General features: G+C 38.4%; 2 protein-coding genes across 2 annotated transcripts in view; both read left to right on the top strand.

Moving 5' to 3' along the window:
* LOC309490088 (von Willebrand factor A domain-containing protein 5A-like) overlaps positions 1 to 5,417 on the top strand; it is a 65,445-nt gene extending 60,028 nt beyond the window's left edge. The window contains exons 18-23 of the mRNA XM_082159092.1: positions 191 to 247; positions 368 to 432; positions 1,343 to 1,427; positions 4,555 to 4,673; positions 4,751 to 4,874; positions 4,992 to 5,417. Of these exons, the coding sequence (XP_082015218.1) occupies positions 191 to 247; positions 368 to 432; positions 1,343 to 1,427; positions 4,555 to 4,673; positions 4,751 to 4,874; positions 4,992 to 5,071 (530 nt within the window). The 3' untranslated portion in view covers positions 5,072 to 5,417. The remainder of the gene's footprint in view (positions 1 to 190; positions 248 to 367; positions 433 to 1,342; positions 1,428 to 4,554; positions 4,674 to 4,750; positions 4,875 to 4,991) is intronic.
* A 5,382-nt stretch (positions 5,418 to 10,799) lies between these two features.
* Positions 10,800 to 20,928, top strand: LOC309490100 (von Willebrand factor A domain-containing protein 5A-like). Its single transcript, XM_082159116.1, has 13 exons — positions 10,800 to 10,943; positions 11,314 to 11,516; positions 11,592 to 11,814; positions 11,918 to 12,084; positions 12,161 to 12,275; positions 12,351 to 12,526; positions 12,609 to 12,700; positions 12,797 to 12,941; positions 18,691 to 18,770; positions 18,851 to 18,965; positions 19,051 to 19,209; positions 20,473 to 20,576; positions 20,672 to 20,928. The coding sequence occupies exons 1-13, from the start codon at positions 10,904 to 10,906 to the stop codon at positions 20,892 to 20,894; spliced, it is 1,842 nt and encodes a 613-aa protein (XP_082015242.1). The 5' UTR covers positions 10,800 to 10,903; the 3' UTR covers positions 20,895 to 20,928.
* The last annotated feature ends 214 nt before the right edge of the window (positions 20,929 to 21,142 follow it).

Genomic DNA, 21,142 nt, shown 5'->3' with positions numbered 1-21,142 from the left:
AGATCTGAATCTGTTCTGACATTTGGTTTCTCTGCCTGTAGCTCAGGCACGTGCGGCTCAGGCACGTTTTTATGTTATTTATACTTTAAACTATTATTATTATTACAATATTTATTTAAAAAACGTAGAGTGCCTTAAAAATGATCACAACACTGGTAAGGCTTACCAGTATCTTATGTTTTGTGTGCAGCAGCCTCTGTGAACATCTCCCCTAGCAGGCTGGGCAGAATCTGCAGCTTTACAGCAGGTCAGTGAGCTGGTGAGCCAGTTCTAAACACTGTCAGCAATCTTTACATCTTGTCATGGTCACATAAAAATTGTTTAATCAGCTAATATATCTCCTATATGTTTGTTTTAATGTCTACAGTCTCAGATCAGCTCCAGCAGTATCATCCTCAGCAGCAGCAGCAACAGCAAAGGCTACCAGAACAGGTATCACATTAATGTTAAAAATATTGTAAAGTATTAATTGCTGTATTTTTTTTCTGTTTGCTTTGTTTTTATTTTCATTGTATAAATTGTATTTTTGTAAATCAGTTTATGCCATGAAAATAGCCACAGATGCTGACATGGCATTAAATAAACCTATACTGTACTGAACAAAACATGGGCCACGTTGATTTTGTCCTACACAGTTTACTATAACAGCTGTTCTTTATTATTCTGTAGGCTATAACAGAGAAGGAAAAGCCATCAGGTTGGGACAACTTAAAGGAGAACTCCGGTCAATTTTAACATTGAGCTCATTTTTTTGTAAATTTGGAGTGCTGTCAGTACAGAGAACAACGACAAAAATCGGTGTTGCCTACACCGTGTTATCCTCTTTTTAAATCTGCTTTTAGCCTCTTAACATCCTTGATGTGTCATTACAAGTGCCCAGCCATTGTGAGTGATTCCTTCAGAGTGAACGCGGTGAATCTGATTGCAGTAGATGTGAAAGATATTAATAAAAATGAAGTTAATTCAGCCAGCGCACATACCTGTATTTTCTTCCTGTTTTCGGTCGAAGTCCACAGTAGTCGATTGTCGAGTTCACGCGCATAGGTTTAGTATCTATGATCATGCGCGTGAACTCGACAATCGACTACTGTGGACTACCGGAGTTCTCCTTTAAGATACTTCAGTTTCTAATCCCAGAGTTATTAATAGGTGCACATAATTATTTTTATTTTTTTTACTTTTAAACTTAAAATTTGTCTTTTCTGTTCTTTTTCAAAACTGCATCAATGCATTTGCTGCCGTATCGATACAGAATCATCCATATTGATATATTGCTGTATTGATATTTTGAGCACAGCCCTATTTAAAGCCTTGTTCCATGTGCCCCCTTTTATACTTTAAGCACCTGCCCCTCCAGAGGTCTCTGCACGGCCCTGCTGTAGCTGCACAAACTGGTCAGTCATGGACCTTTGGAAGTTCATCATCAGGTAAATGTACCTCAAAGTCAAGTCAAGTCAAGTCAAGTATATTTGTATAGCGCTTTTCACAATACAGATTGTATCAAAGCAGCTTCACAGTATTAAATTAAAATAACACAACAAAGTTTGTTTCAAGAGGAATTTATTGATTGATAAAATTAAATTAAATATCCCCAAAATATCCCCAACTGAGCAAGCCAAAGGCAACAGTGGCAAGGAACCGAAAAACTCCATCAAGTGACCTAATGGAGAAAAAAAAAATCTTGGGAGAACCCAGGCTCAGTCGGGGGCCAGTTCTCCTCTGGCATTTATGAGCTACAGGCCGGATTGTAGTTTGAACTGTAGGATTATATGAATGCCTGGCTGAAGAGATGCGACTTTAATCTAGTTTTAAACTGGGAGAGCGAGTCTGAGCAACGAACAGTATCAGGAAGACTATTCCAGAGTTTTGGAGCCAAATGTGAGAATGCTCTCCCTCTGGTGGTTCTGGATATCCTAGGTATGACCAAAAGCCTTGAATTTAGTGATCTTAAAGAGCGCGATGGATTATAGGGCGATAGAAGATCCGTTAAATAGACGGTAACAGTAACAGTTATCTCAAAGACTGAAGGTGAAACGTTTGATAAAATATTTTTTTTCATTTACATTTACATTTAATCATTTAGCAGACGCTTTTATCAAAAGCAACTTATAAATGAGGAGAGGAATAGAAGCAATTAAACTAACAATATTCCAACAATATGCAAGTGCTGTGACCATTCACAGTTTAGTCTAATGCAGTACACATATTTTTTTTTATAGATATAGAATTGATAAGAAAGTGTTAGTATTAATGGGTCAAATGTTGCCGAAAAACATGTGCCTTCAGTCAGTTCTTAAAAACGGCATACAGACTCAGAAGCTCCGATTAAGTTAGGCAGGTCATTCCACCAGCAGGGAACAGTCCAGGTGAAGGTCCATGAAAGGGATTTTGTTGCTTTTTGAGATGGCACCACGAGACGACGTTCACTTGCAGAACACAAGTTTCTAGATGGCACGTAAGTCTGGAGTAATTAGTTTAGGTAAAAGGAAGCAAAGCCAATGGTTGTTCTGTAGGCAAACATCAGTGCCTTGACTTTGATGCGAGCGGCGATTGGCAACCAGTGAAAGTTTATGAGGAGAGGTGTAACATGCACTCTCTTCGGCTCATTAAAGACCACTATTGCTGCAGCATTCTGGATCAGTTGCAGAGGTTTGACATTGCATGCTGGAACGCCTCCTAAGAGAGCATTACAATAGTCTAGTCTGGATAGAACAAGAGCGTGGACAAGGACTTGTGTAGCATGCTCTGATAGAAAGGGCCTGATCCTCCTAATGTTGTATAAGGCAAATCTGCAGGACCGGGAAACTCTAACAATGTGGTCTGTGAAGTTCAATTGATCATCAATCACAACTCCAAGGTTCCTGGCTGACCTTGATGGAGTTATGGATGATGAACCTAGATGATTGGAGAAGTTGTCTTGTAGTGTTGGGTTGGCCGGGACCACAAGTAGTTTTCTCTTCGCAAGGTTGAGTTGAAGGTGGTGGTCCTTCATCCAGCCAGAAATCAGGCAAGCTGAGATGTGAGCAGCTACCGTTAGATCAATTGTAATGTAATTAGGGATGGGGCCGATCCGATCCAGTATCGGTATCGGGACCGATACCAGCGTTATTCACGTATCGGATTTTCCCGATCCAACCTGCGGAGATATCCGATATCCTTGAGTCATGTCTGCGCTTTAACGTTGTCTGCTGAAATGACTCCAAAAGTGATTCCCGCCGGCTAGTCTGCTAGCTGGCTGCAAACTGCGGAATGGATTTCCTGAACGGAGGCGCGGCTCAATGAGACACAGAGTTATGAGACACGCCACCGCTCAGGAAATCCATTCCGCAGTTTGCGGCCGCTGTGTAGAAATACTTCACACTGGAAACACCGCAGAGCAAGACAGCAAAATGCAATGTTTGCAAAGCCGTAATTCAGAGCTCGTTGAAGCTCCCTCGCGTCGTACAACACAACGAATGCAATCAAACATTTAAAAAAGCACCACGTTACTGTGCGTTCACACCAAACGCGAATAGCGCGTCAAATTCGCGTCTGCCGCGTCTAGTTGGACGCTTGAATATTTTGAATCCATTCGCGCGCCCAGAGCGAAATTGACGCTCGTAAAAAGCAAAAGTTTGAAGCGAAATTGACGCGCGTCTGAGGCGAAATCCGCTTGTCTGTTTGCACATGGCTGATGTTGATCGAGCATTCATCGAGAGAGTTACAGCATCGGAGCGAGGATCACCCTTTAGATAGTGTGTGTAAGATGTTTACACTTGCACTTTTCTTATATTTCAAGACTCAATATTTGACATTTTGGGAATGTAATAAATATTGACATGACCTACAGTTGCATATTTGTTTTCAGAATGGGATTTTTCCTGTTAACAGGATTTACTGTTTTTCTGACTTCCTTTTCTGACCTTATACTTACCATACATGCATAAATATGTAGGCCTACATATCATACTTGCCTGTTGAGAGGAGTTTATTTCAGCATCATATAAAATAAACAATAATGATAATAATAATATTAAAGCAAACACAGCTCTGGTATCGGAATAGTATCGGTATCGGCCGATATCCAAATTCAGGTATCGGGATCGGATCGGAAGTGAAAAAATGTGGATCGGTGCATCCCTAAATGTAATATTGTAATGCATTACTTTTAAAAGTAACTTTCCGCAACGCTGGATACCTAATCTAACATTCATGGACATTTATAGTATATTTAATTTACGATCCATCTCCACATATAGCACCAGTGTATTGCAAGAAAGCAATAACTAATAATTTGATATTTGTAAATCTGAACAACAAATTATTTCAAATTGCAATAGATCCTACAGAATTTAAATTTAAAAGCCCCTATAATGAATTCCAGTTGGTTTACCTGTCCTTACCTGTGTGTGTGTGTGTGTGTGAGTGTGTGTGTGTGAGTGTGTGTGTGTGTGTGTGTGTGTGTGTGTGTGTGTGTGTGTGTGTGTGTGTGTGTGTGTGTGTGTGTGTGTGTGTGTGTGTGTGTGTGTGTGTGTGTGTGTGTGTGTGTGTGTGTGTGTGTGTTTTCAACTGCAGACCCGTTACTCCAGCTGGTTTCTCTCCAAAAGGCGTCAGGCTGCTGGGATCTGGACGCCACACTGGCTGATGCGTTTGGGAAGACGGAGGATGAGCTGACCAATCAGAAGCCAGCACAGGTGAGAGATGTGATGAATAATAAGACAGCTGTGATTGTGTCCAGTAACAAATGCAGTGTATGATGGTTTGTGCACAGGTGGAGGGGTCAGTATGGGCCACTCTCCTGGCTCTGATCTGGTTATACGGCTGTAAAATAGACCAGCGGGTCGAGTGGCAGTTTGTGGCCATGAAGGCAGTGTCATGGATCGGCTCTCAGAAAGGTGAGATCTCCATTCCAGACCACATTCACTCAGTCAGCGTTCATCAAGAGATGCTTGAGCAAATATCTTCAGTTCTTTGACACACACTGATGATTTGAGTGTGTGTGTGTGTTTCAGTGGGCGATCTGTCTCAGTGTGTGTGTGTGGGTAATGTCCTGCTCGGATGTCAGGTGACCAAAGAGACTCTGGGAATCTGAAGACGTCTGTGTTTCTACTTCCTGTGCCGTCAGAAGACAAAAGAACTGCTACAGTTTAATTTACTGTTTCTGTTAGTGTTTCATTAGAATTTAGTTCTTTATCAGCTTAAATCAACAGCATATTTTTATATTAAATATTTTAAAACTCTCATGATAATGTTTTTGCTGTTTTGAAATTGAAAATAATTTTAATCCGATTCATTGGACGAGTCGATTCATTGGACAAAATTCTTTGGATTCATTGGACAAAAAATGTAGGTGCTGAAATGATTATGTTCACACAAACATGTTAATGTTGAATTATGGCAGCAAAGACTACTATTAAAGTAATAAAATATTAAAATAATCTTTGTCATTCTTTTTCATGCAATGAAAGTAAAAAAAACCCACCTTAAATAGTCCATACTGTACATTGAAGCCATATAATACCTTACTTACCATGTTTGAATTCCACACATGAAGTCCCTTCATTTCAACATACTTTTCATTTCACAACTTATTCAGTACAAATTTGATATCATGTTCAGGTTTGTGAGAGAGCAGCGTTTGGTGGTTTCTTCACAATAAGGTACAAAGCCACAAGGCCCTTCCTGTAAATAAATTCTATTAAAACACCTGCATTTTCACCTCTAGCTTTGGATCAAAGCATCTGATAAATGACTAATTGTAATTATTAATTTCAGACCTTTTTTAAATTCAGATTTGCTTTCACAGGCTGGATGGATCCCCAGAATGAAACAAATGGAGCTCTGACATCAGAACGGTCCATTTATTTAGGCTTGTGTTGTTGCCTTGTATACACTTTGACAAAAGTTATTGACAAAATGAACTCCACTGAAAGAGCTTTAATGATTATTTTTTTTATAAACAGATTAAAATCATTCGACTGACTGAAATAAATCATGAAATCTACTACTATTTGAGTAAAACCAAAGGGACTTTGTTCGGACCCAGAGGCTTTTTTGACTCCATCTTGACTATCAATCTTACTATGCAAGTAAATGTTACAATTGCGATGTAATTCTAATCAATTTGATGTCATTTCACACACCCCTCCCCCCATAGTTTATTAATTGTCATTAGTTGTCACTGTATTGCTTATGTAACTTTATACAGCGACTGTAAATAGGTCAGCTGCACAAACCCTCACAGTAAAATGTAATTTCCTCTAAAAGAGCTTGAGAATGTTGATCTCGTGTCTGAGATAAATTAGCCAGGTATGGCTCACTTATGCTTACCGCGTTTTTCCATCTTAAAAATATATCTAAATTACGACAAGCTCTCAATGACAAATGCAGAAAAGTTATTTCATGCGTTCATGAGCTCAAAGCTAGATTATTGCAATGCTCTACTGGGTGGTTGCCCTGCACGCTTAATAAACAAACTGTGACCATGTGACCTGTGCTATATTTTTGAGTCACTTTGACCTTAGAAACACATTTTGAGTTTTATAATAAAACATAATGCCTCAGGTTTTTGATAATATAATTATGTTTCGAATATATAATCATTTAAATGGACATTGTCTGTCAGTGATTTCCTAAAGCCGTTGGACCGGACCTCAATCACTGAGGAAACTTTCACACAGCAGAAGACTAATGTTGGAGTGCTTATTATGTTTAAACACAAATATAAGACAAATAGTCACAAATTGCATTCTATAACCAAAAGTACAGTATGTGTATATAAAATGTCAACACCCTTAAAATTACGAAAAATGAAAGAGCTACAATTAAAAAAAGTTTCTAAAGGACGAATTCTGTTTGTGAAGTACAAATAACTGATAAATCACCCGTACTGAAGTTGCCTGGAATTTATCATTTGGAAATTCCACTTGGCTCAGAAGTTTGAGGGGGAGGCGTTTTTGAATATGGCCTAAATAATATTCGTGTTTATAGCCAAACTTATGACTCAGTTTAACCCCTTCAGACCTGAATTATGTTTTAAGTTTCTGAAAAATATAAAATTACATTTTCCCAGCTCATGATGCTTCTATAAATGAGACCAAATAAATTTTTTTTTAAAAATGTTTGGCTTTAATTGTACTTTTTTTTGTCCATTTCAATGGACGTCAGGTCAAAACAGGTGTACTTCACAAAAATTTACCAACATAAAATTGAATAATAAACATAAAAATTGTTAGTATATACTTAAAACTTTTTCTCAAGGTCAAAAACTTTTCAACAGTATACCATTTCAACTTTAATTTTGAGGTTTTTGTTTTACAGATTGCACATTGTTTGTAACAAACTAAATATCTTAGAATCAATCAATATGCGAAATATTTTCTTTGCGCATCTTTCTTTTTTTAGATCAAAAACTTGAACATTACAACATTTCAACTTTAATTGTAAGGTTTTTGCTTTATAGATCGCACATTTGTTTATTCATAACAAAATAAACCTAGGAATCAATCAATGCATTCACGTTAGAGTAATTTACTGTGTGCATCTTTGAAACAATTTCTCTGTTAACCATTTTCTTGTATTTCTACAGTACATTACTGGCAGCACGGTTGCCATGCATGATGCATGTATTTTGATTTCCAGTAACTGTACTGTAATTCACTTTACAGTACACAAGATCAGTACTGTAATAGTACTTTACTGTATTTGTACTGTATTTCATCATTTGTTCTGCTTTTGCTGTAATTAATTATACGGTATTGTACTGTAATATCTATATTGATACATAACTGCTAAATATTATTATAATTTTCAAAATAATTACTAATAATGATAATATTATATCATAACAATATAATATGTAGTTATTAGGAAAATATAGGCTATAGTAGGAAATAATACTATGGAAGTCAATGGCTACTGTCAACTGTCTAGTTACCGACATTCTTTAAAATATCTTCTTTTGTGTTCAGCAGAATAGAGAAACTCATACAGATTTAGAACAACATGAGGATGAGTAAGTGATGACAAATATCATTTTTGGGTGTACTATACCTATAAAGGGATAGTTCACCCAAAAAATTTAATTAGCCCATGATTTACTCACCCTCAAGCCATCCTAGGTGTATATGACATTCTTCTTTCAGACGAATACAGTCGGAGTTATATTAAAAAATGTCCTGGCTTCCAAGCTTTATAATGGCAGTGAATGGTTGTTTCTGTTTTGAAAGTCCATAATAGCGCATCCATCCATGATAAAAGTGCTCCATGCGGCTCTGGGGGTGAAATAAAGGCCTTCTGAAGCGAAGCGATGCGTTTTTGTAAGAAAAATAATTCATATTCAAGTTAGGCTTTAGATTTAAGTCAAATCCGTATGTTCGTTTGGCCGGAAGCTAGTCATTTTACTTTATATAGTTTTAAATACGGAGATTTTTCTTACATCTCCATCTTCCTCAGCACTCCACATAAAGTCAACATCTGAGATATTTCCATCAGCTATATGTTCAAGCACTTCAAGAACTATATATTCTGCATATGAAAATTTTTTATCGGTATCGGTACTGTGATAAATTTCAATCAGCATTACTGGACTTCAGTTACTGGAATGTGATTTCAGTAACAGGCTTTTGAACCCACTGTCCATTCTAATGGACAGACACATTTGAAAAAATCCTGATTTAAAACGTGCAATTCTACAATCGATTTTTTAACTTTAATTAAATAAGTTCAATCTTTCTATTTTACATACAAACTATGAAATACTGGCACACATATCAAAAAATTTAAATAAAACCATAGAAAATGTTGCTTGCTTCTGTGTTTGGAGTGAAGTGCTGCCATGCTTCTCTTCAATGTAGTGTTTTTTTTAATAATTACTACATGCAGAGCTTTACTGCCATTTGATTGGATGACAAGCGTCCAATCTAATGGACTGCAGGTGAAATGCTCCAGAAGTAAAAAAAAAAAAAAAGGGGGTTGACATGTGATGTCCATTGTTATGGGTTAAAGGGATAGTTCACTTTGAAATTAATTTTTGGTACCTTAGCTTACCTCAAGGGCATCCAAGATGTAGGTGTCTTTTTTTCCGCAGTAGTTTCAATTTTGATATTTTTAGGTCAAACCGTTCTTGTCTGTCAGTCATATAATGCAGGTCTATGGTCACGGTCTCAAAACACAAGCACAGAGTCCAAATTAAAACAATTCCCCGTCGTCCAAATTAAACAATTCCCCATCGTAAGTACACATTGATGGCCTAAGACACGAAACGAGCAGTTTGTGTGAGAAAACGAACAGTATTTATATCGTTTTTACCTCTTATACGCAGCCATGTCCGAGTGATCTGATCTGACGTGTGTGCAGACTGGTGCATAGATATATACACACTAGAAGTCGCCTTGTCTACGGCAGTTCATTGGAACGAATGTCTTTAAGGCGACATCTAGTGTATATATCTATGCACCAGTCTGCGTACACGTCAGATCAGATCACTCGGACATGGCTGCGTATAAGAGGTAAAAACGATATAAATACTGTTCGTTTTCTCACACAAACTGCTCGTTTCGTGTCTTAGGCCATCAATGTGTACTTACGATGGGGAATTGTTTAATTTGGACGACGGGGAATTGTTTTAATTTGGACTCTGTGCTTGTGTTTTGAGACCGTGACCATAGACCTGCATTATATGACTGACAGACAAGAACGGTTTGACCTAAAAATATCAAAATTGAAACTACTGCGGAAAAAAAGACACCTACATCTTGGATGCACTTGAGGTAAGCTAAAACATACCAAAAATTAATTTCAAAGTGAACTATCCCTTTAACCCTCATCTTCTCCTTGTCCAGAAAGCTTATCATTTCATTTAGATATTATTTTTCTTTTTTATTGCAATTTCTTTGGAGATATTTTGTTTACCTTAAAATTACTAGATTTTATCAATAAATAATATAATTTAAGCAAATCCTTCACATTATTTCAACATAAATACAAAATTAAGTCCCCAATACATGCATTCCCCTATTATATCAGCTCAAAATATCTTACCTCATCTCTGCCGACCTCTTATGGGGAAAAAAATAAATAACATGATATTTCATGACTCTTGCCTTTAGATGGCCTTATAGCTCTATATGGAGCAAATAATGAACTGTTCCTTTGGGCCTAAAGTCAGTTACTTCAGATTTTCTCTTCAGTATTTCTTCAGGTATATATTTATTTAGACATTATAAAATGTTTTTTATAAAGTTTTAGAATTTTTAGGTTTTTCTGTTTATAATGAAGTGTCAGATATTGTAATAATTCAAGTTAGTAAGGTGGACAGCAGGGAAAAACAAAACAAAAACAAGCACAACCTTCAATAATATTTATTTAAAATGCTGATTTTAATTCAGAATCAAAAATTGCTGTTGTAACTTCACCCTTTATTTTGCAATTGGGGGGGGGGTGGGGGTGGTTGCTCTGCATTGTAAGTGTGTTCAAGTCTAACCATTTCATATCTGTGTGGACTGCATTGTGACTGATTGATTTTTATTAAAAAAAAAGAAAAACATAAACTCCTCGAATTTTCTTTTGTGAATTTCAAGTTCAAGTGCGACAAACGTGCTAAACACTCCTATTAACTAATTTTAAAGATAAAATAAAAATGAGTTTCGGGTCAAAATGACAGTTTCGGGCACGTGATGTCACTTCAGCCTGCCCACGACGTCGCCTAATTAATATTCATGAGTAAAGCAGCGGTTACTCGGTGAAATCGATTACCTTCTCCAAACGTTTGGCCGCTTTAGAAACGTCCAGAACCACATAGGCCTATTTACTCATTAAATGAGTAGATCTTTGAAGATTTGAGGCACATTTAAAGGTAGTTTCGGTGTTTAAGTTTGTCCTTCGTTTAACGGAAAATCGTCATTTCGTTTAACGGAGCGTCAAAATGGAGAACTGCGGTCTTGTGACTCAGAAAAATGAGCCAGGTATGAATTCACCTGTTTACTGTTAACGTTACCTGAATTTAAACTTTAGTTTTTAATATGTTCGACAGCAGAGGTGTTTTTCCACACGGGGACGTTTGTCGCGAGGGTTTTATTTAAGTAACGTTAGCTATAACTATAATATTGGATGAATGTAGAGTTTAACCGACAGATTGTTCTCAAAGGATGAAAAAAAAGTTTTTTTTAACGGTCAACTGGGACAAGTTGTCACATTTTCAAAATAACTAGGGCCTGTTGTCACATGTTACGTTCTCTATTCTATTAATGTTGAATATATTAAACCCTTTATTTATCTCTCAGAGAACTATATATAATGTGTATTTGTGATGTTCTGTTGGTTTGTGTGACTCAGTGCCTCTGAAGAGCATCTCAGTGGAGGTTCGTGTTCAGGATCATGTCTCCACAGTCTCCTCCACTCTGCTGTATGTGAATGAGGAAGAGCGCCCCCTGGAGGCCTTGTTCGTGTTCCCTCTGCCCGCTGATGCTGCTGTCTGCCACTTCAGTGCCAAGATCGGAGAGCAGGAGATTGTGGCAGAGGTGCAAGACAGAGAAACCGTGAGTCCAAATATAAGTCTGCTGAACATTCATTTGCATATTTTTTGCACCACGTAACAAAACTGTGTCTTGCAGGCGAGGGATCAGTATGATGACGCTGTGAGTTCGGGTCAGCAGGCGTTTCTGCTGGAAGAGAGCGCAGAGAGTCCTGATGTGTTCAGACTGAGTGTCGGGTGTCTGTTGCCGGGTCAGAACGCTGCCGTCACCATCATCTACGTCACCGAGCTCGATGTGCAGGCCGACCACTCGCTGCGCTTCTGTCTGCCGGCTGTACTCAACCCCCGATACACACCAGCAGGTACAGCAGCTGCTACACACACTTTAGTAGCAGAGAGAAGCTGATTCTAACACACTATCTGTGTGTGTGTGTGTGTGTGTGTGTGTGTGTGTGTGTGTGTCAGGTTCAGGAGCTGGTATAGTCTCAGAGATTTCATCAGTATGTGGAGCTGCTCCCTACACGCTGACTCTCAGTGTCCATGTGAGCTCTCCAAAGCCCATCTCCAAACTAGAGTCCAACTGCACTCTGGATCCTCTAGTGTTCCTCCGCTCGGATCACACTCAGGCTACGGTACTGTGTGTGTCTTCATGTGTTTATCTGGAAGTGTGAGCACAGCAGTGTTATGCATGTGTTTTTATGTGTGTAGGTGAATCTGAGTCCTGGTCACATGTTTGATAAGGACGTTGAGCTGTTTCTGTACTATCAGGATACCCATCAGCCCTCTGCTATAGTGGAGGCAGGAGTGGCCACTGCCCCATCAGGTCGGACCTGCAGATCACTGGCATTATGGGATTGAGTGATCAAGGTTTCACTGACTCTCTCTCTCTCTATTTCAGGCTCTCTGATGAGGAACCCAGTGGTCATGATAAGTTTGTACCCAGAATTCCCAGAGGAAGTGTTGTCATCACTGGCAACACAAGGAGAGTTTATTTTCGTGATGGACCAATCAGGCAGTATGGGTGAAGTGATGCATCATGGGAAAGGGGCACAAACGCGCATAGAAAGCGCAAAGGTAAGATTTAAATGTGCATTTGGGTCTGTTGACTCGTATTCAGATGAGACACACTAGAATACTTTTCCATGTCTCTCTATAGGACACTCTGCTATTACTGTTGAAGAGTCTGCCCATGGGATGCTACTTCAATATCTTTGGATTTGGCTCTCGTTTTGAGGCCTTCTCTCACTAGTAACTATATCTCCATTCACATACAGTATATATTCAGATATTCAATTTTTAAATCTGTCAGGGGAGATGAGGAGATGTTTGTGTGTTTCACTGCAGTGAGAGTATCGAGTACAGTCAGGACACAATAGATCAGGCTCTGAAGAGAGTGAAGAGAATGCAAGCAGACCTGGGCGGCACAGAGATTTTACAGCCTCTAAAATACATCTACAGTCAGCCCTGTAAGCCCAACCACCCCAGACAGGTACGACAACACCTCAACATGCATGAATGAATGAATTGATTACATCACTGTATGTACATTTATGACTTTTATAGTGTTACAGCACAATTTTAAAATGATTTTATTCCCCCTAAACATCAATGCTTCATTGTGTGTGTTACAAAGGTGTAGAGTGACGGATAAAGGAATTTTTAATTATTTAAATTTACCATATTTAAATGAAATCTGTCATGGAGACTCGCAATTTATTTAACCCCACAGAGACTATTTACAAATGTAAGCTTTCCTAAAGATCCAGAGTTTTTTCTTTTTAAATAAATATACAAAACACAATGTAATATTTTTTAATTATAGGATTTTTTCTATAGGATAATTGTCATAATTATTCAAACTGTATTTTGCAAAAACATTGCTGTTTTTAAGTCACAGACAAGGGTACAAAATTGTGTTAAAACCAGGGCAAAAAATATTTAAATCGGTTTACTCCAAGCAGAATCCGTATTTTAACGTTTCTATTCATGCGTTCCTTCTGTATTATCCGTTCCGAAACTGGTTTGATTAGAAAAAAAACCTGGTTAATAACGTTTTTTTTTTTTTTTTTTGCTGTTTTCTTTACTCAAAAACATGAAGAGAGTCTTGTATTTGCCATCTAGTCATAGCCAATACAACATTACATTTTACAACAAGATGTTGTCCAAATGTTTTCAACGAAAGGAAACACTGTTAAAATGTTTGTTGCGTGGTTAAAAAAAAAAAAAAAGGTTATATAATCGTATAAAATTGCGTTTTTGAGAGGAAAAATTATGTCATAATTAGGGGTGTGACGATAACCGCATCACCGCAATATCGCGTTAATGAGATGCCTACCGCGGTGTGAGGTCATCACCGCACCTTTTTACATTTACATTTAGTCATTTAGCAGACGCCCTTATCCAAAGCGACTTACAAATTAGGACTAAATTCAGCGAGTCATCATAAAGAGGCAAAAGCAACAACAACGCAGGAAGTGCTCAAAATACGAAGTTCAGGTATTATTCAGAGTAGCATAAGCCTGATAAGTGATGTTTCAAAGGGAAAGGAAATATTTTTTTTTTTTATTTTTTTTTTATTTTTTTTTATAAGGTTAAGTGCTCACGGAAGAGATTGGTTTTCAGCTGTTTTTTGAATGTTGTCAGGGATTCTGCATTCCGGATGAGGGTGGGGAGAGCGTTCCACCAGCATGGAACTGTAAATGAGAATGTTCTGGAAAGTGATTTTGTGGCTTTCTGTGATGGAACCACGAGACGTCGCTCGTTGACCGATCTTAGGTGTCTGGTAGGGATGTAGACTCGTAGGAGTGAGTGAAAGTAGGAGGGAGCTGAGCCTGTGATAGTTCTGTAAGCAAGCGTCAGTGCCTTGAACTTGATGCGAGCAGCTAGAGGTAGCCAGTGCAGAGAGATGAACAGAGGAGTGACGTGGGCCCTCTTGGGCTCGTTGAAGACAAGACGAGCTGCAGCATTCTGGATCATCTGTAGGGGTTTGGTCGCACATGCTGGGAGTCCAGCCAGAAGGGCATTGCAGTAGTCAAGCCTAGAGATGACCAGGGCCTGGACGATAAGTTGTGTTGCATGCTCAGTTAGGAAAGGCCTGATCTTCCTGATGTTGTGCAGTGCAAACCTTTTTTTTTTCTTTTTTTTTTTTGAAAGTTACAGGAGTGCATATGGTGTGTGATATGAACTATAAACACATTCATTTTTGCTTATAATTTACTGTATTCTGCGAGTCCCATGTTCAAGTGCTTCTGGAGAAAAAAAAAACGCTTCCTGCGCAAGGGAGGGACAGTCCGTTAAACATATGGGGGATTTATTTTTTTGTGTGTTTCTGATTATTATTAATTAACTGCTAGGTTTCAGTACTTGTGATGTTTACAGATAATGTTCAATTAAATACAAACAAACACAGGCATAAAAGACAAGCATAACGTAAACAGTTGGAGTTAGATTTTAATTGCAAGTAGCGATCTCTCTTATGTGATATAGGCAATAACAGTTGACGGCGCTAGCCGAATGACATTATTCAAAAAATAGCCACGAATCTAGTGTCTAAGCCAAATACTGTGTCGCCTTTGAGGCAGGTGACAATTAAGGGGAATCCGGTGAATTTGGACAAGGCAATATGCCGTATTTGTCGCACAAAAGTATCCGTCTCGCGAGGAAATACCACTAACTTAAGACCACATCTTAGAAAAATTAACCATCCTGTGGCGTTTGCTGGACTTAAGTGCAGCACACCTACCTTAGGTCGGCGACACACTGGCTGCGTGGCGTGTCCGTTTTTATTTCGGCTCCCATGTTAACAGGTTAGAGCTTGCACACTGCCTGCGTTGCGGCACGAGCCGCGCGGAAAAAAAGCGTGCATGCTATAAATAGAACCGACGCCTATTTTTCACGCCTGTTGGAAGCGTTTCCTGGCTAAATAGAATAGGAAAAAAATGTTTGTATGTCATTTTGACATGAATACATATTAATAAATTACATTTTGATGTTTGAAAGTTTAGGTTTTGACATAAATGCAGATATAAATGTAATTTAAAAAAATATTATCGATTTTCAAATATTGCACCTGTCAATACAGAACGAAATATTCTGTAGCCTATTTTGCCGTCAATACTGCCGACGCTGTCTTTGCTGTTATATATTTATGTTTAACATTAAGTATAGGCCTTCCACAACTCTCTCCCCATATGTCGAATATATCACCAATGAGGCTAGTCACCTAGCAGAAGCAGCAGCGCTGTTTCTGGTGTGCAAAGACATAAAAAAAAAGCCACGCAACTGACACGCAACAGAAACGCCACACTCACACCACGCAGCCAGTGTGTCGCCGGCCTTAATTAATAGTTAATTATTCATATTTACAATTTAATATAAATGTTAATTTGTTTATTTGTTAATAAAGAATACTGCTTTATGTTATTCATTTCCATTGTCATTTACAAGCTACATGCGCTCTTGATCGCGTCTGCAGTGTGTGACGCGGCCGCGGGTGATATTTATTTATTTATTTATTTTTTGGGGGGGTGGGTGGGGGGTCGGTTAACCGCCAAACCGCGAGATTTGTTGCTTCTTTACCGCGGTAAGAAAAAATCCCATACCTTCACAGCCCTAGTCATAATATAAAATACCGGTAAATAAAGCAAAATGTTTACAAACACTATAAAACTATAGGCTATTTTAGTTCCCCTCACTCCATAACAAATTCTCTAAAGGTAACAGTATTCAGGCTATATAAACGTCAAGCCACAACGAATTAATTTAAAGTGAAACTGAAGCCTACCTCTCTCATTCGGCACGAATCCACTTTGGAGCCCGTCACAATGAACTGAAACTCAGCAAATTTTTTCCTTTCGTTTTGTTAATCTGTAATTATTTAAGTGAAATATATTTTGCGTATAGGCCTATTATTTTTTAGATATTTCGTTTTATTGTTTTCTCCGTTCAGAAAAGCGATTCAAGTACGTGATGTGACATTTTGTGAATCCATGTTCTACTATCCTGCAATTTTCGCTGGTTTCAAAACACACAAAATGCGTTGTGACGCTTCCTACGCTACGTCCTACATCATACGCCGGCATCCATCTCCCGTGAACGCGCGTCGACCGTTGCCGGAAGCCAGTTATTTTCATTTATAAAGTTTTAAATATGTATATTTTTACTACAAAACCGCACGGATTACCCTCAGAAGGCCTTCGTTTATCCCCCTGGAGCCGGATGGATTACTTTTGTGAAGGATGCATGCACATTTTTGGGACTTGAAGGAGGTGGACCCCATAACTTGACATTATAACCACTGAAAGATCTAAGACATTTTCTAAAATAACTGAAAATGTGTTCGTCTGAAAAATGATTGACATATGCATCTCGAACGGCTTGAGGGTGAGTAAATCATGGGTTTAATATCATTTTTGGCCGAACTATCCCTTTAAAGTTGCGACACATGCACTACACACTAATGAGTGTGTGAAGTGAATGTTAACTCTATGAATGAAATGAGCACAAATCAAATAGCCGCGTTGTTGTTACTTCTTCATGTGTCTCACTGAAATCAGAGCTTGGCAAGAGTAAATCAACTAAAATACTACATCATACACATTTTACTTATAGACAAAAAAAAAATTGACGTAGTGTCTGTGACGTCACCCGTAGGTTTCTGAAGAGCATTTTTGAAGCCCAAAGTGGGCGGAGCCGGCCGTCGCCATCTTGGCAGCGTGTCACCGCGCGTTTGTGATAAATCGAAAATGGGCAAAGAGGCGGGATTAGCTGAGATGACGTGACGGCTAACAGACAGCTGACAAACGGCTAGTAGTGACAGCAGCAGCAATCCACCTGTCACTCAAGTGGCCACGCCCTTAATTATGCAGAACTTTAAGGCTTAATATTATTTAAATGGATGAGTTATAAAATTCATCCCCCTCACAGTTGTCATGAATGGCAAAATTAGCTATATAGACCAAAACCACTTTTTGTACAAGGCTGTGAACAATTATTTTTTTTGCTGTAAAGTTGGAACATCTATTTTGACTGTTTTGCTGTTTAACTTTTTTTAAATCACGAAAGGTCCCTGAGCTGGGACTCGAACTCAGGTCGCCCGAAGCACAACTGCATTACACCTCAAAGCCTTGCCTATACGAGGCTATCGGCTCAGACAGTTACAAGATATTTAATCATTATAATCATAATAATGCCCACTTACGGCTTTATCCGAATACAGATACGAATAATTTTGAGATTGTTACAGATACAGATATTATCTCCACTGCACACCCCTAGTTGGCAGCATCATTTGTAAGTTTAAAATGTATGGTACCATAGCAAACCTTCCAGGGCACAATTTCATCAAGGGGAATAAGATTTTTGATCAGAGCAGCTGAGAAAAGCCATCAATTTAGTGCTTAAAGACTTGCTAGATGGCCTGATGATTGGAGGAAAAAACATTTCAGTACAGGGAATGTTCTTGAGTGGCCTGCGCAGTCTCCAGATATACATTTCCTTAAATCTTCGGTGATATTTTAAGAAAGTGGTAGCATGGAAACAAAGAATATCAGTGATCTAGAAGCTTTTGCACACAAGGAATCCCAGTAGAGAGTGTCAGAAGCTTGTAAGAACTTAGTCAACATTTATTTGAGGTTATAAACAGTAAAGGATTCGCTACAAAATTTGACTTTTGGGGGTTGAATAATTTTGCAAATGTATGTTTAGTGCTAATTTGATGCCTTTTGGTCTCTGGACATTCTGGTATTCTGTGATATGGGACAGTATACAGTATAATTGTAATGAATAGGCTAGTTCACTCTCTGACAGTAGGTGGCGCCTATGGATCAGCAGAAATGCTGCAGTTACTCTTTTACACAAGTTCTATGGTTCATGGGTTTTAAATTAGGGGAGGCACAGTTGTTTGGTCACTTTTAGACTGAAAAATGACATTACACATATACATTACACATTCGGCACGTTTACACGGATGCGTTACCACTTGGGGTTCTGACGTCTCTAGTATTTCATGGAGTACAATGGTGAAATACACATTCTGAAGTCATGAAATGAATTACTGTGAATTTTATTAACAGTATATGATTTTTCTCCTCAATTTTAATTAAGCTGTGCCTTCCTTACCTCCCCCAATGAGCTGCCATTGCAAGATATTGGTTAAATTTTTTTTCTGATTTTCAAATTTTGTCCAAAGGTGCTGCCAAAGGATTTCCCATGTCTGATATGAATTGTTCTCTCTTCAGCTGTTCATCTTCACTGATGGAGAGGTGAGAAACACTAAAGAGGTGCTGGACCTGGTGAAACATCATGTTCACTCTCACAGGTAAAGATCTGCTGCTGGGTTTGATCTTCCCATCATTCATCTCTTCATCACTTACAGTAACAGAGTTTATTGTGTATCAGGTGTTTCTCATTCGGGATTGGTGAGGGTGCAAGTACCGCCCTCATCACAGGAATGGCCAGGGAAGGATCTGGTCACGCTCAGTTCATCACAGGCACCGACCGCATGCAGCCCAAAGTAAAGCTCTCCACTGGATTTCACAGGCACAGATGTTTCCTAGTCAAATGTCTCAATGGTTTCTCTTTCTCTTAAACTATATCAGGTGATGCAGTCCCTCAAGTTTGCGCTGCAGCCCCCTGTGTTTAATATCTCTGTGAACTGGAGCCTTCCAGATGGCATTAGGGTGGAAAAAATGTCTCAACCCATCAAAGTGCTCTTCCAGGGTCAAAGGGCACTCATTTACGCCCAACTTAAAGGAGAGGTAGGATGATATAGCATGTATTTTTCATGTATTAATTAGATGCGTGAATTAGAATAATTTCTGAATTAATCATATGCTTATTTTTTTTACTGATTAATTGGCGTTGTGGCGGACTAACAAGAATAAGAACTTAATTTTTTTTCTTTTTCACACACAAAGGTATTTTTTGACTTGAGGAGACTAGGGATGGGTATCGAGAACCGTTTTTTAAATTTACAAGAACCGGTGATTTGATAAGAAACTCCGAAGCGATTCCGCTTATCGGTTCCTCTGTGTGCATTTTAATGTGATTGAAGTGCAAGAAGACCCGTGCACTGTTTATTCAAAGTGTGCACACAGAAGCCCGCCTCTCTTACTGAATGTTGCACGAGTTCTCTTCCACATCTTTTTGAATTTGAATGGACAAATAGGCACAAAATATTCAAATATATCCTTCTAAATGCAGTTGGTTAAACATACATGTGTATCAATATATTGGATTTGTCTAGCTTTTAAGGTGACAGCAGCCTAAAATAATAATCAAACAACAAAAGACAAAGAGAAAATTCACTCACTGTTCTTGACTGAATAACTTTTGTTACTATATTTGTTATGTATATTTTATTTATAATAAGCAGTGTTATTTTATATTTGATTACAGTTTCTGTACCTGAATACCTGAAAATCTTAAAACACTGTTGTTTTTTTCAGTCATATCTTGGTTCAGTTGTGTTTATTTGTGTGATTGCTAATTTGTTTATTTGTGCTTTTTTTAATTACTGAGTGTTTACTTGTCTTTAAAATTGCTTGAAATTTATATTAGTTAGGCCAGTTGTTTTTGCTGTGATATTTTTAAACCATAGGCAATAGTTCCTTGTGTGTTAGTATTAGCCTGTTCATTTTTGTTCATGGTATTCAGCTACAATTAAATGTTTTGCAATAAGACTTAGAATTAATGTGAATGACATCCAAGTTTGTTTTTGTTTTTTTACCTTTTTGGAATCGAAAAAATGATCGAAATAAGGAAAATCGATATTCGAGAATCGGATTCGTTATAGTTCAAAGAATACCCAACCCTAGAAAAGACCTATAATACAGTTCACGAGTCATTTCAACCATGATGTGTATATGGTGCTTTTGTGACCCTTTCTAAAAGCCTGAAGGTTTAACTACCTATTATATTTAAATGCTTAGAAAAGAGGCCAGAAAACTCCTTATAGCTCATATATTTAAGCTTTTTATTTGCTATTTATCCTAATTCTGTCATCTTTTACTGTCTCATAGAGTTCAGGAGGCTCTGAGGGAATGGTGACAGTCAAGTACAAGCTTAAAGATCAACGAGTAACAAACCAGCTGCACTTCTGCCTCAAACCAACTGAGGAAACTGGGTAACACACACAAACATACATAGAAACACATTGAATTGGACTGACATTTACTGTTTGCTTTTCAAATCCAACAAATTTCCTCCATGTTTTTGCAGGTTGGCTGTCCACCGGCTGGCGGCTCGGACCCGGATCCGTTTTCTGGAGCAGAAAGAAAGGGCTAGTAGTGCGAGGCTGAAGAGCGTCAGGAGAAAGATAATGGAGCTCAGTGTTCAGGCAGGAGTGAGCAGTGTTCATACAGCCTTCATTGCCGTTAATAAAGACAGCAGACAGACTGTGAAAGGACCCCAGCTGCAGAGAAGAGTGCAGACACACGGTTAGTGCGACGATTGTGATCTTGTGAGGATGTCTGTGTCTGTTCATATTATAAATTCAAAACCAATGTTCCCTTATACATTTCATATGATAATCGCAATCAATTTCTGTTTTAGGGTTTCTACATTTTCCAAACAGACCAATGTTAAGAGGCGGTGGGCGATGGAGCTCTGATTGTGTGAGTATGAATAATTTTTACTGCCTGTTGACTATTTACTACAGTACATGAGATGTTTCCTCCTTATTAATATGTC

The sequence above is a fragment of the Leuciscus leuciscus genome (assembly GCF_965113295.1).
Source record: "Leuciscus leuciscus genome assembly, chromosome: 25".
NCBI lineage: Eukaryota > Metazoa > Chordata > Actinopteri > Cypriniformes > Leuciscidae > Leuciscus > Leuciscus leuciscus.
The sequence above is the reverse complement of the archived record's forward strand: the minus strand, read 5'-3'. Positions and strand labels throughout refer to the sequence as shown.